The sequence below is a fragment of the Castor canadensis genome, chromosome 16 (assembly GCF_047511655.1).
Source record: "Castor canadensis chromosome 16, mCasCan1.hap1v2, whole genome shotgun sequence".
NCBI classification, from domain to species: Eukaryota; Metazoa; Chordata; class Mammalia; order Rodentia; family Castoridae; genus Castor; species Castor canadensis.
Window position 1 is genome coordinate 40950106 of NC_133401.1, and position 17892 is coordinate 40967997.

The following is a 17892-nucleotide window of genomic DNA, read 5'->3' on the forward strand; positions in this document are numbered from 1 at the left end:
ACAGAGCTAATCATAGACTTTTGATGTTTTTGGAAGTAATGGGGTTTGAACTCAGGGCCTCGAGTTTGCTAGGCAGTCATGCTAGGACTTGAACCACTCCACCAGCCCTGTGGTGTTTGTTGTTGTTTGTTTTTAAGACAGGATCTCACTATGTAGCCCAGGCTGGACTTGAACTTGAGATCGTCATGCCTCAGCCTCCCCAGTGCTAGGACTATAGGGGTGCACCACTTCGCCAGCTGAATCTGCAATTTTTTTAACATGTCCTCTCCTCCAGTAGTTCTGAGTGGGAGTGGGCCGCTCTGACATAAGGCACTAAAGGAAGCCTGTAATTCGATGATTCTAATGTGATTCTAAAATGGCCTTTTGCTTATGATTCTAGTTTTCTGCAACTCTGTTTCCATGTGCCTAAAGAGAGCCTTCTAAGGTGCCAAGCCTATCTCCCTGTGCATGGTTTCACAGAGGAGGGGAAGAGTCACCAAGAGTCTCGGGGTGGAGGGTCACTCAGGTAGGGGAGCCAGCAAACTCATGCGGTACCCATTGTGCTGAGGAGTCCAGAGCTAGGGAGTGAAGGACTTGAGCAGACATGCTCAAAGACAGCTCCTGATGGACAGGACTTCCGACTGTGTCAGCAAGTGTTAGGAGGACAGAGGATGGAGGAAGGGAAAGAACCAGAGGTGAGAGGAAGAAGATGTATCACCAAAACACCCACCTTTGGTGGATGGCAGGGTACTGCAGACTGGTGTGCAGGCATGAAAATGCCAGGTTTCAGGAAAACTCCAGAGGAGAGAAAGTTAGTGTGGGGGACACCCAGGGTACACTGTGTGGGCTGGAAGAGGACTGTGTTGACATGCTAATGAGTGCCTGGATCTGGGAGGTGGGGTGGCACAAAGAGCACACAGGACTTCCGAGGAGCTGGTAGGCGGTACCAGTAAGGGAGGAGCTCTGAGTGGAGAATGGGCTCTGGGATAGAGGAGGGCTCCCCAGGGATTTCCACAGCAGTGAGTCAGGGTTCAGGTGTTGACTTTGGGACCTTCTTTCTGAGAAATGAAAGTGCAGAATGGAAGGTCCTAGGACTCCTGCAGCTTCCCACATGGAACAGGAGCCAGCAGGCTCTTGGTCTCTCTGGTAAGAGAAGAATGACATAGTGGGGGCTGGTCACATACAGTGATTTCCATTTTGTCTGCATGCCTGCACAGCAGTGGTAGCATATTCCTGGCTACACATATATACACCCACACACCTCTGCTGGCCCACACAAGGACAGTGACATGTGTGCCAGTCCACGGTGACACAAGGGTACACCCTTGCCTGTTGATGGTGACACAGGACCACACCATTTCATACCCATGGTAGCTCCCTCTCCTGGGTCATCCTTAGTTGACAGCAACATTTAGATATACCCCATTACTCAGAAATAGTGACATATCCCAGAATCTTTGTATCTAGCCCAGTCTATGTAAATGGGCCCTGTGGTTGTGCAGTGTACACCATCACATCAGTTCACCTCAGGAGGAATTCAGCACCACACACTGAGAGTCCCATGGTGACAGACCCACACCTGCCTAAGTGCCTATGTCACTCCACATGGTGCTGCATGGCTGGCGTGCACACACACAAATGCAGTAGAGCACACTGGTGGGCTTGCCTGCACCCCGTGTCATTCCAGATTGAAGAAAGCAGACTGGGAGCCTCATGCCACACCCTCACGGTAATAGCACCCTAGCCATTGTGGGTGACAAAAGAGAAGGCACTCATCAGATGAGCAAGGTGGCCTAGAGCCCTTCTCTGTGCCCCACCCCCACAGTTCTGTTCCTGCCTGGCACCTGGCCACCCTCTCAAACCAAGGCCAACTCTGCCCTTCCAGGCTCAAGCTAGAATGGCAGGATGTGCTGTAATCCTCCCTGCAGCCACCCACACCTCGGAGGTCAGGACCAGCAGCCCCAGATAAGATCAGATCCTAGCCACCTCCCCAGCTCCTGCAGGGCATCCCAGGGAGCCCTAGGGGCAGAGGCAGTTGCAGGGAAGCAGTGGGCTGACCTTTGGACAAGCGCTATTCTCACTGATGGCCACATTTACAGTCTGTGACAGTTGTCATTCTTCACACACTGTTCCTCGAGCCTCGCACAAAATGCTAACATTAGCTGTCTTAATTGGCTTCCTAGTGAACATTCAAGACATGTATGTATCATTTTGTGAATCTGTTTAAATCTGCCCCCCTGCCCCTGCTCCCAGAGCTCATAAATAAAAGTAGAAATTCAGTACCTGACAGGATAAGACACCTTAAGCTCATCCATATCCGTGTTTTACTGGATGGCACTTAGCAGCTGTCCACAGAGCAAGCTCTGCAAGGACCAGAGGCTGAGCCTGTTTGCACTTTCACACACTCATTCACAGCAGGCTGGATTAGAAATGCCAGAGATAAAGGAAGTGCTGGCAACTGCATGACGTGAAGACCCTGCTCTCATGTCACACAGCAGTGTGTGTGTGTGTGTGTGTGTGTGTGTGTGTGTGTGTAGAACAAGGATGCCTATAAATGTCAATGTAAAAAAATATATCTGCAGAGCAAAAGTTCCATTTCCATAGACTCGGGGATGTGTCAGAAGAGAAGCAGCCCAACATGATGTAAAGGACCATGAGCTCAGTGCAGGGCTGAGCTAGAATCCTGGCTTTGCCCAAGACTTACTTTCTCTGCCCTGGGCTTTGACTTCTCTATCTTCAAAATCAGGGTTTGTGTAAATTAACTGAGAAAACGTAACTTCTATAAAGAACCAGAGTTAGCACCTAAGACATAATGGAAGCTCAGATTATTGCTTCAACTAAGAGTGCTGTACTCATTAGGAGTTGCTTATACCACCTAGCAACTTTTCCTCCATAATAACAGAGTAGTTAAGAACTATGTCCAGGGTGGTAACTGGACAGAGAGGAAGTGTTCATTTCTGCACCACCTTTGGTCCATGGGGAGAATCTGTGAGTAAAATGTGAGGATTTACCCCAAACAGTTCAACAGGATGAAAAGTCAACAAAACTTGACTGAACTGTGTTTGTTCTCACCAATAAGATTTTCTACAGCTAGGCACAGTTCATGGTCAGATCATGCAGGGTTTTTGGGGTTTTTTAAGATTCATAAAAGCTTGGGTTCAAAGGTTACTGTAGATATCACCTGGATAGTCCTCTCATCCACCAGCCATTTTCCATGAATGGAGAACTCATGACCACATGGAACAGCATAGCTATGGATGGACAGCTCCAACTGATAGCTGGTCCTTCCTCTAGAGCTCTGCCTCCTTTCCTTCCCTCACTGCCCTAACTCCATCCCCAGCAATAGTGAAAAGCAGTAGCATTTGTCTTCCCTTACAGTGGTTTTTAGCCATCCGAAGGGCATTTCCTTAGCACCTACTCTGCCAATCACCAAACCAAGTCCTACAATTATAAATTAAGCAAGATTCACCAGAACTTCAGGCATTAATGCCCCCTCTGTGTTCCCTCCTCAGGTGAGACATCCTCAACTCCTCAACTTCCCTCACTTGACCAGATTTCCAGACAGCCACCTCCAAGTCACCCTCTTCTCATACTTAACATCCTCGAGCTTAAAATATGGTACCCAGAATTGAGCTCAGTATTTTTTGAAGCCTAAGCTGAGTTTTTAGCCCAGCTTAGTCAATGTCTATGTCAAAGGCAATACCAATTGTGGAAAAACCCCAATTGTAGCCTGACTGCTGCCAGCCAGGTCCCATTTAGTGAGCAGGTTGTTGAAGAACATGAAGCAAAGAGGAACAGAGGACTGAGGCTCTTGAAATGACAGGATGTCAGATCTTTCTGCCCAGAATTGTCCTCAGGCATTAGTGGAGAGTCTAAGTCACTCTAATCAAACAGCACCCTCTTCCTTCCTCCCCCCCACCTCGCTTAGTGTCTGCCTAGGAAATAAAGAATCAGCATGCTGATGCCCCAATACGGTGCTACACAGAGGACTCAGCTGTAAAAGCCCCCCAGTCTGGAAGGAGAAAACAGGAATGAGCTTCAGAAGGTTCTCTCTCTAGGAGAGGAGGGTGGGTCCACCGATGGCTTCTGGCTTGTGGAGGCCCCCCACATGGAGGCCTCTGCTGTGATTACATACAAAGGAATAGTTCCCCCTTATTGTCACAAAATGACACCCCTGTCCCTCCCTTGTCCTTTGGTGGCTCATGCAGCTGCCTCCCTGTAAGGAAGCCACCCCCTTCCAAAACAGAAGTCCTTCCTGCTCGGACACAACCTGACTGATGCATAAACTCTCACACATCTCTCAAAGGCCTAGTGTAAGTCCCCTCCTTTCCGAAGCCATTTTCCTACACATCCAGCTGGATTAAAGGAAGCAGTGGAGAGCCAAGAGATGACAGGCACAATGGAGAGGCTTATTAAGAGAGAGTAATAAAAGAAAAAATGAGTGTACAGAGAGGAGGAAAGGCTGGGACAGCTGCCCCTTTTCTTCCCTGGGCACACAAGGAAAAAGAAAGGGTCTTTCAGAATAACTTTGCCAGAGGAGCCATTCTTCTTCACAGGATAACAGATGGAGAGGTGATTGTTGAGTGACTCACCTAGGGCCCACTGCAATCGTGTAGCAGTCTTCTCCCCGAGTCCAGAGCAGAGGGTTCCTGACCCTCTAGGAGGGCCTGGCTCACTCTGTACACCGATACTTCTCCAGTGCTCGTGACACTATCAGGGGCTGCAAAGATGATCTGGCAGTGGGTGGTCCCGTCTTGGAGCTGCTCACAGGCAAGACATAAGCAAATGGATATAAGGGAGGAGTGACTGAAACAGGGGTTCCTCTAGGGCCGCCAGGAGCCGGGAGAGGAGTGTGCCCATTCTCCCTGTCAGAACCAAAGAGGCTTTCCCAAGGATGGGACCTTTGAGTTCCTTCCTCCACCTCTGTCCCACCCTCACCCCCCTCCAGAGCAGCAATCTTGTGGCCCTTGGAGATGTCTGACTACAGGGGGATTGGTGGGGTGTCCGCGGTGGCAAGGGGGACAGTGAAAGGTGGAGGTGGAAGAAGAGGAGGACAAAAGCAAAAAGAATAGGAGAGGAAGGGGGGGGAGAGGGGAGAAGAGGGAGGCGGAAGGAGAGAGGGGAAGAGAGAGAGGAAGGAGGGAGGGAGGGAGAGAGAGAGAGAGAGAGAAGAGAGAGGAGAGAGAGAGAGAGAGAGAGAGAGAGAGAGAGAGAGAGAGAGAGAGAGAGAGAGAGAGAGAGAGAGAGAGATTTGAATTTCCCATCTGGAAGGGGAGCGGTGGCACGTCAGGGCCTGGCTTAGGGGCGTGATTGGAGGGCGCTTTCAGCAGTCGCCCGCGGCAGCCGCGGCCCCAGCTCGCCTGGCGGAGTTGCACGAGGCGGCGGCGGTAGCTGGAATAGCAGAAGGAACCGCCTGGTTGAGTCGGGCCGGAGCCCTGCAGTGGCTTAGACGGTTGCGGGGACCGCCAGGTCTGTGCTGGCCGTGCGGGCCGGGAAGGTGGAGCCGGGCTGTGGGCAACAGGGTCCAGGCTCCCGCCTGGAGGCTACAGGGCACCCGGGGAAGCTGGGGAGCGCGGCTTTTGCTGGTGTGTGTGTGGGGAGGGGAGCTCCCCGAGCCTTCCGGGGTGCTGGAATGGGCGACTGCGCGGCCGCCCCGGGGACCCTCCCGGGCGCGATCGTTTGGCGCGGTGCTGAAAGGACAGCTCCCCGCGCCGGGAAGCGCGCGGGCGGGGGGAACCCCGCGCAGCAGATGCAAACTAGAAGGGGAGACCCCGGGCAGAAGCTGGGACCGCCGCGAATGCGGCGGGAGAATCAAGTCTGAACCCAGGGCACAACTTCGAGCTCGCAGGCTAGGGGTGGGGGACTTCGATCTAAGCCACTTGGGGTGGTTGTTAAACCCAGGGCCCGCGCGGCCCTCTTCGCCCTGCAGGTGGGAGTCGCCCCCCAAGGGGGGGTAGAGTTCGGGCTCCGGAGTGAGTCAGAGGGAGGCGGGAAGCCGGCGGACGAAGGTGGAGGGAGGACCTAAACGTCGATTGGGGGTGGGGACCAAGGGGACTATTTGTCCTCTTCCCTGGAGGAGCCATGGGGTGGGGAGCGCGCATTCGCTATCGGGGGTGGGGGGGGTCATCCGAAACGGACTCCCGTCCCGACCCACTCTGCCCCCTCCTCCAGCAAAGTTTGAGATCGGGCTGGGTCTTGGGGTTACGCTGTGTGTGTTGGGGGGAAGGAGCGCCCTCGGTGGCCAAGCGAGAGCTCCGGGACAGGGCTGTGGGGTGTGTGAATCGCCGCGATGGCCCCGAGGGGGACGCCTGGATTCTGGTCCTCTCCTCTGCTGGGGGAACGGGAAGCCCCCGCCACTTCCGCTTTTCAGCCAAAACAGGTCCCTACCTCTCCCGTTCTCCGCTGCCCCTTCTCCTTCCCCAGTGCTTCTCACTTCTAGGGGAGTCGGGGAGGGAGGGGGGCTAGGGGAGGTAGAGGGACATCCCCCCTATCTCTGCCACCGCCATTAGCGTCCAGTCCCTTGTAAAAGCAAATGAGTGTTGAGTTGTGGTGAATACAGCCCGGACTTGAGTCATAAAGACAGGAAAACAGCCACAAGGACAAACACTGCAGGTGCCTGAGTCTGCTGGTCAAATGGAGGGGGCCATCGCCTGGGGCTCAGATGGTGCAGCCTTGGTGTTGGGACAGGCTAGGAAGGTGCGGGGAGGGAAGCTTAAGACTTGCCCAGGGTTGAAGGCGTGGAAACCAGGTGCTACCGCAGCACCCTTCCTTCCGCCCCCTCCCTGTCACCCCTCCCCCAGCCCAACATCCCCCACCCCCACTCCTCGCCGCCACCACCACCCTTCCCGCGCAGGGACAGACCGAAGCTTTCCGCAGAGCCGCCGAGGAGCGCCTCCTGGCGGTCCCGCCAAAATCCTCTATGGCACCCAACCCGCCGGACCTCCCCACTCCTACAGGCGTAGAGCAAAGTATGGACACACACGCTCACACATACACGGTGGCTAGGTCCAGGGTTAGACTTCCGAGATCCATGCTTTGAACGCGTACACTCCCACACTTGTTGACGCACATTAAATTCGACCCAGCAAATACATTGTAAGGGTCTACCTGATGTTGATCCTGGGGATAGGTGAAAGAAGTAAGATACAGGTTTGTCCTAAGAGCTCAGAGTGACCAGGAAGGGACAGCCACATGGACAAATAGGGCATGAATGAGTTAAAGCAGGCCATACTGCCCTAGGAAGTGCCATGGGTCTTGGAAAAGGAAGAGAATGACACCATCAGCTCTTGTCAAGGAGATCCGGGAAATTTCATGGACAGTGATGTTTGACAGGGATCTTTGAATATGAATACTACTGCTGCTGAGGATAATGATGACAACTAAAATGTACTGAGTACCTACTATGTGTCAGGCAGAGGACTGAGCACTTTATTGTATCACTTAATGCTGGCAACAAGCCTTAGACATTAGGCGTTAACTGCGTCACCTGCTCAAGGTCGCTTAGTAAGTAGGAGAGCCAGGATTTGAACCAGCAGAGATGAGACTAAGGTCTTAAGGCAGTGGGAATAGCAAGCACAAATGCTCAGGGCAAGGGGAGGGGGTCTGGCTGAAACAGAGCCACGTGCAGGGGGTGGGAAAAGAGAGACGAAGAAGGCAGTTGCTAGACTGTACAGGACTTGAAGGTCGGCACAAGGACTCTGGGTGGTTTAGCAGGGCCATGGGGAGCCATTTCAGGGTATGTTTGCATGAGCAGATCTGCCCTTTAGGAAGATTAATCGGACAAGCATGGGGAAAGGTGGATAGGAGCTGAGGGACAGCTAGGTTATGCACAAATCCAGAACCTCTAGACCCTGAACCAAGGCATCAGCAGCAAAGGGAGAGAGGACGATGAGGATGCAGGAAGCACTGAGAAGCTACAGCCTCTTTTCCTGAACCCCACCCAGTTATACTCACCAATTCCTGCGTGCAGTTTCTACCCTCCCCAGCCAACTCTATGCTATAGAGCAAGTAAGGGAATCCCCTTCTCTGCCACAATGCCTGGCAGAGAGTAAGTGCTCAAAGTATGTAGTGAGTAAGTGAATAGAGAACTCACAGAGGCTTTAGTTGAAGCATTCAGAACAAAGCAGACTTTATTCTGCTTTGGAAAAGATGGTTGGGTGGGAGACAAGGGTGACATTAATTTTTGACCAACTGAATTGGAGGTGATGCATACAACAATCATGCAAGAGTTAAATGTATAGGTTTGGGAGAGGATGTGTATTTATATTTAATCTGTGGCATTAAACCAATATGAGATTTCCGAAGGTGACAGTGGGAAAAGGAGGTGCAGTGGAAAGGGGGAGAAGGGAGAGTTTGCTTTGAGAACATGTCCGTTTTATTGGAAAGGAGAGAGGGAAGACCTACCTGAGAAGGAGGATGGAAACCACAAGAATGCTGTGTCATGGAATTCATAAGAAGGCTGATAAGGGGGGAGGGAGTCACCCTCAGCTTCTGACACCATAGAGGGACAGAGGAGGAAGAGGGGAACTGCGAAAACACTCCTGGTCTGGCATTTCCGAGACCTCCTGATGACTATGCTTAGAGCAGTTGTGGGGTGGTCCAGAGGCTGCTGATCTCTGGAGGTGAAGGGGCTGCACAGGAGTGTGGACCTCTCCATCATGCTATAAGGAAAAGATTCAGGGAAGGAACTGGAGAAGGGAGCGAATCAAAGAGACATATAGAGAGGACACAGAAGATGTGAAGAAGGAAGATGGTGAGTGGATTTAGAAGGAGATACAAGAAACAATCCAGAGCACAGGCACATGGATTGACTTCAGCCAAAAGGAGGGGCTCCCTGGGGAGCTGGGAGACGGGAGGTTGCAGGAGTTCACACTAGCTGGCATTTATCATTTTCGTAATAGCCACCATTTGCTGAGCACCTGTCATGTGCCAAACACAGCCCAGAGATGATTTGTAACCCTTCAAAGTGGTAGTGTAGGCTTCGTTGTACGGAGAGGACCCATTCCTAAGAACTCAGGTCAGTTCCTATTGCACAGCTAGAAAGAGCCAGATGCACTTGACCCCAGAGCTTCTGCCCTTTCCCTGCACACCTGACACGGAGAGAAGTCACCTGCTGAGACAGAAGGGTGAGGAAGGCCGAGCCTTGAAAAATGGAGAATTGGTTAGAAGATCTTAACTGAATGAACAAAAGATTGCTTACTGGCTGAGGGGGCTGTGAGACTTTGGGATAGACTCAAGAAGCTCCTAGGAACTACCTGGAGCATTGGGAAGACTCCATCCTCACATAGATGTTCTTTGCAAACTGGAGGAGGGGTAGCTGTGGTAATTGATGTTTGCTGAATGAATGCACGAAAGCAGAGGTGTCTAGAGAGGGAGATTGTTTGGTGATAGAGAAATGGCATGTTGAGCGTGAGTGGCACCTACAGAACACCCAGGGGAAGGTGTCCAAGAGAAGACAAGAGCATTTCTTTACTTATTTATTGCCCATTTCTCAACATGCACGCACTCACCCACACTCACACAGACAACACCTTAGAATGCAATCTGTAGGAAGTCAAGGTTCGTCTCTCTGAATTCAATGTTGCACTTAACATGCCAACTAGCACATAGCAGCTGTCAGTTAATGCATGTTCCATGAATGGATGTGGGGATCTGGAGCCCGGAAAACAGATCTAGATGTTCTCAGTGTCAGAGCCCAAGAAAATTCCCAGAATGGATGAGTTCCCCAAGGGAGAGATTAGAAAGAAAAAGAGGCAAGGGTTTAGGAACAAGTTTATATAGGACAGAAGGAAAATAGGAGCCAGTAAAGGAAAGAGGGAGAGAAAGGGGAGGAGGAGATAAAAGGAAGGAGAGAAGGGAGATGGGGGAGCAGGAAAGAGCTGAATTACAGAACCAAAAGGGGAGAGGGTTTGCGCGTACCATGGGGAGGTCAGCAGTTCAAAGGCTGCAGAATTGCTCCAATAGCAGCAGCTGGGAAAAGGTCCTGTAACATCATCTGGTCCCAGTGACACTCGACAGAGTCACGCAGCAAGTAAGGCAGGAGGCTGGAATTAAAGTGCAGGTGTCTTGCCTACCAATTTGAAACATCTCAAATTAGAGTCCTACATCTTCCACCACCTGGTAATTCCTTGAGCTCTATGTAAACACTGAGTAGCAACTCAAGAGTTCCTGAAATCACTTGATTATTACATTGTTCATTTCCTGTTCTTAGAAAGGAAGTCTTCTCCCAAGGTCTTAAATCAATTGAAAACATCTTGACTAAGCTGAGCAAGCTTCAAACTCAGATTTCTGGGGCAGGGTGGGTTCTCCTGAATTTCCTGGAAAGCCGGCTCCTTTTTGGTTTAAATGGAGTGCTTGTAAATAAGAGGAAGTTCTAGGCACTTTCTCTTTTCTTCTTCAAGCATCAATACAAAAGTGCCTTACTCCTCCCCCCCCACACACAACACACACACACACACACACTTTGCAAGTAACAAACTGAAGCTTTGCCAAGAACTCACAGACAGTATTAAGGCTAGGGTTTTGAACCAGTGTGTCTAATGCCAAAAGCCCCTGGAGATTCTTCCCCCTACTATGGCATGACTTTCTCTACCAAAAACAACCTATCAGGTAGTTTGAACATGTAGATAAGCTCTTGGGCTCCATATTATGAAAAAAAAATGGCAATATGATTTCTCAAGAAATGAGGAAAACCCATCCAGGAACAACCACTGGCCTTGAACTCAACTCTGTTATGATAGATGTCCAGCCTTGCTTCTCTACCACCCTTTCCCAGGACCCCTCTTCCTTCCTAGAAAGTCATAACGACCTCAAGGCTGGGGAGGACACTTGGCTTCAGCTGACCATCAAGCTACATCACACTGTGGACAGCTCATGGGTGTCCCTATCCGCATTGGAAAAGAGATTTGCAGTGTCTTCATCTGTTAAAGAACCAGTGAGACGGAGTGTTTAAAATAGTACAGCTCTAAGAGTTAGAGCAGCAGGGTTCGCACTCTCAGGGAAGCGGGGGGCGGGGGTGTGTGTGGAAAGGGGGGCCAGCCGTAGTCTCCAGGCCCTCTATCCTTACCCATGACCACCACTGGAATAGTTCCACTTTTACATATTTTGCATATTGAGATCCCTATTAAGATTTTATTTGGAGAAAATCTTCTGAGACAAAAAAAAAAAAACAATAAAAAATATGATAAAAACAGCAAGTTGGTGATTTAGGGAGGAGGGCAGAAGGGTAACATTAACACAGTGCCTCCAAGGCCTGTGCTAAGTACTTTAAAGTCCCTAAGCCCCAAGAACAAAGTCTCCAATGCCCCATGTGTAATTCAAAATAAAAATCAATATTAAGCTATAAACCACAAAACTTACCCATATGCTGCAGTAAAAATAACTTACTTCTCCATTTGTCTAATTTCCGTAAGTCTGGGTACATCCATCCACACTGGCTGTACCCATTTTTTCACATACTCAGATTTGCCAAGGCCCTTAGCACATGCTCAGTTCTTTTGTGGGTTCATCCAAGGCCCAGCCTGGGGCTGGAAGAGTGGCTCAAGCAGTAGGAGCGCCTGCCTAGCAAGTGTGAGGCCCTGCGTTCAAACCCTAGTGCTGCCTAAAAAAAATCAAAGCCAAGGCTGAGGCTGGTTGCTTCCCATTCTCCACAGTAGCCTTGGGAGGGGAAGCTTTGCCATTTCTGACTCAGAGAGAAGGAAACTGGGGGCTTATGGAGGTTAAGCAGTTTGCCAAAGGTCACATGGGAAATAATGAATGAGAGTGGCATTAAAACACAGCTCTGCCTGACTCCAAATTTCAGTTTCATTGCAATACTCCTGACCTCAATCAAATTAGAACAGTGCGGTCAAGATGAAGGTTTTAAAATAGGAACCATGTTTTAAAATAGGGCTAAAGGAGTGGACCAAGTGGTTAGAGTACCTGCCTAGCAAGTGCAAGGCCCTGAGTTCAAATCCCAGAATCGCCCAAAAAAAGTGGGGGAGGGTGCCAGAAGCTGTTCAGCAGCTCATATATGCTGATAAATAACATAATTAGGTATAGAGTTAATAGCGCTCTTCCATCTTCTCTCCCATCTGACCCGGGTGGTGCCCAGGTTGGAACCTGGGTGAGGGTGCCATATGTTGAACTACCATCCTTCTTGGGAAGGCCTCTCTCATCTGGGCCATCACTCCTCTTTTGCAGGTCGGCACATATCACCAAGCCGGGCCAGCCAGGTGCGCTGCATGCAAATTCAGTCGTGCACTAGGGCGCACTAACCAGAGCCGGCAGCATGGACTTCGTCATGAAGCAAGCCCTCGGAGGTGAGACTTGTGCCACCTTTCCTTGCATCACACACCCCTGATGCAGGTGGGAGGGGACCTCAGCTCACCTGGCCTCTCTCTTCAACCCTGGTCCCCCAACTGATCCTGCCCTTGCCCTCCCCATCGCATTCCCGCAGGGGCCACCAAGGACATGGGGAAGATGCTAGGGGGAGAAGAGGAGAAGGACCCGGACGCGCAGAAGAAGGAGGAGGAGCGGCAGGAGGCGCTGCGACAGCAGGAGGAGGAGCGCAAGGCGAAGCACGCGCGCATGGAGGCGGAGCGCGAAAAGGTCCGGCAGCAGATCCGAGACAAGGTTAGCATCCCTGGAAAACTAGGGGACAAGAAACTGCAAAACCGGTCCCCTGATTGAGATCTTCCAATCTCAATCAACTGTCAGCTTAGACCTCGTTCTCTATAAGCCTTCTTCCGCCTCAGAAAAAATGGGTGTCACCAAAACACCTCCCTCCTTCCCTTAAATAAGATAATGCGTATAGTAAGTGCTACAGGTCCACAGTCTCTTTCCCGAGCTCGTGGGGCCAAATATGCATGGAATCCAGAAATTTCACCTAAGAGAAAATTCTACTGTAATTAGGAATCAGTCCCAGGAGGTCTGGGACTGTCACCCTCTGCCAAACAGTTTTTAATGCATGTCTGGTAGCACCATGCAACAAATCAGGACTCCAAATAGTCTTCCATTTGGTTCACCAAAATGTAGCTCCCAATATACGGGGCGACTTCTAGTGTTCAGATCTTTGGGGATTTCAAAAGAGCAAGAAGTTATAATGGGCAGGTATGACTTTTAAAGGAAACACTAGGCACGGTTTCTCTATTATTAAATCACCTGCTGGTGACCAAGAACACTAACTACTATAGGGACCTACTCTTAACCCCACTTTATGACGAAGACCCAGAGGCTTATGGAGCCATGTCACTGAAGTCTACATGACCTAGAAAGCCAGCTCCCTCCTTGCCCCCTACCTCACTTCATGCTCCTCTGCCCTTCTCCCCAGTACGGGCTGAAGAAGAAGGAGGAGAAGGAGGCAGAGGAGAAGGCAGCCCTCGAACAGCCCTGCGAGGGGAGCCTGACCAGGCCCAAGAAGGCTATCCCTGCAGGCTGCGGGGACGAGGAGGAGGAGGAAGAGGAGAGCATCCTGGACACGGTGCTCAAATACCTGCCCGGGCCACTGCAGGACATGTTCAAGAAGTAACTGGCCTTCCTGCCCATCCCCACTCCACTTGTTACGATTTTTTTTGTTCTTTCTTTTCTTTTTATTCAGTTAAGTCTTCAGTTCTGAAGGGGAAAACCTCAGTTGGCCTCTGCCCCCTTTCCCTGGCCAGGGGCTCCTCCCCTCAGCACTCCTTACACCTTCTTTCATCCCAGAGTATCCAGTCCCACCCCACTCCCAAGCAGCTTGGCAAAGAGAGGACAACTTCTCTCCAGCAGGGGGTGTTAAACCCAGAGCCAAAGACACACTGGGTCCCCCTCTGAAATACTACGTGAGAGTGGTAACCCCCATACATTCCTTCATGCTCCCCACTGCCAGGAGGACCACTGTCCCCAGCCAGCCAAAGTAATGACACATTCCAGTCCTGCCCGGCATGCTGACCTTTGGTCTCTGACAGCCTCCAGGTCAGGGTAGGGACACTTAGTGGCCTGACTCTGAGAAGGGAGTCAGGGTAAGCCTGTCCCATGAGGACTTGGCCCAAGAGCCTGGAGGCTGGCCTGGCTAAGATCTGGGCAGGAGGCAGGAGTACTCCTCTTCCTTCTCCCTGGTGACACCCAGCCCAGAAGCACACCCTTTCCCAACCCACCCCTGCCAGGCTGGTCCTTCCAAATAGATCCTCTTTGGACTTGAGCACATCGGTGGAGGAGCCCCAGGGTAGGGTAACCCCTGTTCGCCTTCACCCCACTTAGGTCCTGGGACCCTACTGCCAGGCTAGGCCCAGATTGCCAAGCCAAGGGGCTGCCCAGGCCCCCAGAAAACACTTGGAGCCATCGGGCAGTGATGGTCTACACCATGGGACCTCCCCCATTGGTGCAGCCAAACTGCCCCCATTCCTATCCACCCCTCTCCTCCACCCTTTCCTGTCCATGTGCTTCCAAGGCCCCATGGTCCCCAGGAGGACCCTTCCTGGTCAAAGCCCCGAGCTGTTGGGGAGAAGTCAATTCCCACTTGACAGGAGGCATCTGTTTATTCATCCCATTGGCCAAGAACAAATACTCCTCTGGGACGTATGGGACTGGCATTTGTCCCCATACCCCAGATTGTCAAGGCTTCCTGCTCTGTCAGTTGCATAAGAATGGGGTGGCAGGGTTGGAGAAAATGAAAGAAGAAAGTGTGACTCCATGCATGCATGGTGGTGTGTAGCAGAGGCTGTGTCAGCAACTGTATGCCCAGAGATTTTTTTCCATCTATGTATGGTTAGAGTGTGGTGTGTCTTGAGATTACATGTATGTATGTTAGTCATCATAGCTGTGTTACAGATTCCATGAGGCAACCTTGAGTATGGGTGTTTGTTTGAGATGGTGTAGGTGATTGTGTCCTAAGTGTGTGCTAACCATCTCGGGTGTGTTAGTGTGTATATGCATGTGTTTTTAAAATGGCATGTGTCAGGAGTAATGGGTACGTGTTAGATATCATAAAAGTGTGTGTTTGAGAGAAACTGTCAGATGTACCAAGACTGTGGTATTCACGTGTGGGAGGTCTAAAAAGGTAGCTGTGTGCATGGATGTGCCCTTAGACAGAGAGAAGTTGAGTAAGATGCCCCTCTCAGCCCTAAGACCACTGGTCACAGGTTGCCACACTCAATAGGAGACTTTGTCCTTGGCCTAGAATCCTCTCGCCCTTGGGGGGTTTCTGCCTGAGGTCCTCAGATTTCCACTGAGACAGACCCAGGCAGTGCCCCAGGAAGCCATGCTAGGCCCCAACCAGGGTCTATCCCCAAAGCAGGGGCCAGGGAGGGGGCGACTTGCCTGCCCCTGAAGCCCTTGTCCCACCGGCCCCACTTTGCATCTGTGGGTTTTCCATTTTAGTGGATTTATGCTTTTATTTCAGAGACAGACAGGTGTCTTCTCTGTCCGTTTCCAATAGTTAAAGCCATATCAGTTAGACTGCAATACTTTAAAGATGAGACAAAACAATCCATATGTTTAGGGAACCAGAAAAGTCCCCTGGTCTGCCCCTTCTCTGGGGAGCTGGGCCTCAGCAGCTCCAGCACCTGGGACTTACCCTCCTCCCCCACCCCTCCCCTGTGCCTCTGGTGTCAGGTCCCTTAGGGGGCCAGTGTCTTTGTCTGTGCCTCTGTTTGTGATGGGGAGCCACCTCGCACCCCTGTTGTCTGCTTGTCTGTTTGTGTCTTTTATTCTGAGCAGGATGGTCATTCTCAAGAGTCCTGGGGTCCTGGGCCAGAGACAGACAGGGCCCAGTCCGGGGGTCCCAGGCCTCCCTAGACCTTGTGTGTGAGTCCGACTTGCACACAGAGGTGGATACCAGTGCTAAAAGAGGTCTCCACCTTGGCAGGGACCCTCAGACCTCAAAGGTGATGCCAGGACACAGAGTACTAGATGGGTAAGTCAAGTCAAGGCCCAGGGAGCTATAGACAACCAGGGGAGTCCAGCCATACACGATATCCCAGGTGGGCCTGAGGGACCCCAGACCCTCAGATTGAGTGTCCCTGGTGGCCTCCACAGCTCCTCTGGATCCCTGGAGTGGGCTTAGGGCTTTTCCGCCCCACCTGTGCCCTCCAGGCTGGGCTGGCTTAGTCTGGGTGCACCTCCCAGGCTCCTCCATTCTACTTCCAGGGCAATAGGACTTGAGGTCTTCTGGAGGCAGGGCAAGGGGAGAATTTCTGCCTGGCACGTACCTGCCTGGCTCCACACTGTCAGGTCCAGATGGATACAATGACTGTCATTTCTTGACACAGACCTGACTGTGGGAAGAAGCCAATGGGTGTCCCTAAGAGGAGGTTTGTGTACAACACACACATGAGGGGAACAAATGCACATGAGATGCTACAGCAAGATAAGGATATCCCCATGATGCTCCTGGGGCAGGCCATGTGTGTGATCTACCGGATGGGATGGGGAAAGACAGTCATGTCACACAGAAATGAAGCAGTGTGCCTGTGACACACTGAGTGGGGCCAGGGCCCCAGAATTCACACACACACATGATCCACAAAGGAGAATAAGGAGGAGCAGTCACTGGTAGGTGGCTCTAGACAGAATTAGGCAGAAGGGAGCATGTACCACTCACATGAGCACAAGTTGTCTTCCGGGAAGGCCACCAGGCTCCTCCCCTGGGATTCACTGCCAGAGAGAAAGAAGAGGGCTTCTATTTCTCTCTATACTGGACCCTTAGGAGAAGCCAGGATTTCCAAAGTGGACATCTTCCACTCTGGGTCCAGAAGTGCCCACAGAACGTGTGTCATGGTGCACAGCTTCATGGTGTACTCCTTCAATGAAAGTGGGGAGTCGAGAGGCAGTTCCAGGAGTGAGAGAGAAAGAGAAAGTGAGAAAATGCGAGAGAGAGACATAAGTATTGCAGCTCAGAGCCCCTCACAGGTTGGGCAGCTGGTGGGCAAAGCAGCTAGAGTAAAATGGGGGGACTCCCCAGCTCCAAGAGTCCCCAGCACCCAGTTCACATCACAGCCCCACTATTCCAGCTTTCTAGGGCTCTGCAGGCTCCCGACTGCATGGGAGGCTGGGTTTAGACTGGCTCCAGTGAGGGGTGTCATCTAGGTCTGAGGACATGTCCCCTGCCCCAGTCCCCTCTCCTGTTGCTCACCTTCTTCACTTGGGAGAGAATGGAGGCACTTTTGCTGGCCCTGAGGTGGCATCTCAATGAGGCCCAGGTGAGATGGACCATCCTGCTTACACAGGGGAACCCCTTTCCCACATTTGTGCTGTGTCCCTGTTGCTCTGCTTCCTTTAAATGTGTCAGTGCCTGGGGGGAGGGGAGAGCTACACCCTCATGCCCCCCTGAACCTGACCAAAAGCCATGGCTGTTGCTCCCCCCTTTGTATGATGCAAATGCTAAAATGTACAAAACCAACCATGACAACAAAGAAAAAAGACCTTGTACAGCAGTTCTCCATCTGTCTGTCCTCTTCTATCCACCGGCATCACCAGGCTATGAAGGGGGTACCACCTTCCTGGGGAGGGGAGGCAATGCACACAGCTCACGAGGCCTCGGAGTATCTTCTGTTTTGCCCCAGCTTCTAGCCAGGACACTGTGGAAATCAACCAAGGCCAGAGTTGGGGCCAGCCCCAGAGTTCCAGGATTGCCTTACCTTCCTGTGTTAGCTCTGCAGTCCCAGAGGTCAGGAAGTGAGGCTGAGCTCCACGTCCCATCTCTGACCATGCTCCCCTCAAGCTCCTCAGGGTGTGATGGACTGAGAATACCACAAAGTCACACGAGTGGACAAAGGTCTATGATGGATCATTCATTCTACAAACATGGGGGGAGCATCTACTCTTTACCATGCTGTGTGCAGGAGGCTGGGGACACACCAAGAGGGCAGCCCCACCTAGAATATTCATCTAAAATGCAAACTTCACCATGCCACCCCCTGCCCAATACCATCCAATGGTTTGTAGGATGACATCTGCCTA

General features: G+C 51.6%; 1 protein-coding gene and 1 long non-coding RNA gene across 4 annotated transcripts in view; one reads left to right on the plus strand and one right to left on the minus strand.

Moving 5' to 3' along the window:
• Cplx2 (complexin 2) overlaps positions 1-17366 on the plus strand; it is an 80971-nt gene extending 63605 nt beyond the window's left edge. Inside the window, exons 1-4 of one of the 2 annotated variants that reach the window (XM_020171083.2) lie at positions 5213-5448; positions 12160-12278; positions 12416-12591; positions 13289-17366. In XM_020171083.2, the coding sequence (XP_020026672.1) occupies positions 12248-12278; positions 12416-12591; positions 13289-13486 (405 nt within the window). In that variant the 5' untranslated portion in view covers positions 5213-5448; positions 12160-12247 and the 3' untranslated portion in view covers positions 13487-17366. Of the gene's footprint in view, positions 1-5212; positions 5449-12159; positions 12279-12415; positions 12592-13288 lie in introns of those variants that run through there. The other variant, XM_020171082.2, reaches the window with a different exon arrangement.
• LOC141418212 (uncharacterized) overlaps positions 1-17892 on the minus strand; it is a 57051-nt gene that overhangs the window by 878 nt on the left and 38281 nt on the right. The window contains exons 1-2 of one of the 2 annotated variants that reach the window (XR_012442891.1): positions 9898-10274; positions 4572-4739 (exon numbers count right to left, since the gene is read on the minus strand). This is a non-coding gene — a long non-coding RNA (uncharacterized lncRNA). Of the gene's footprint in view, positions 1-4571; positions 4740-9897; positions 10275-17892 lie in introns of those variants that run through there. The other variant, XR_012442890.1, reaches the window with a different exon arrangement.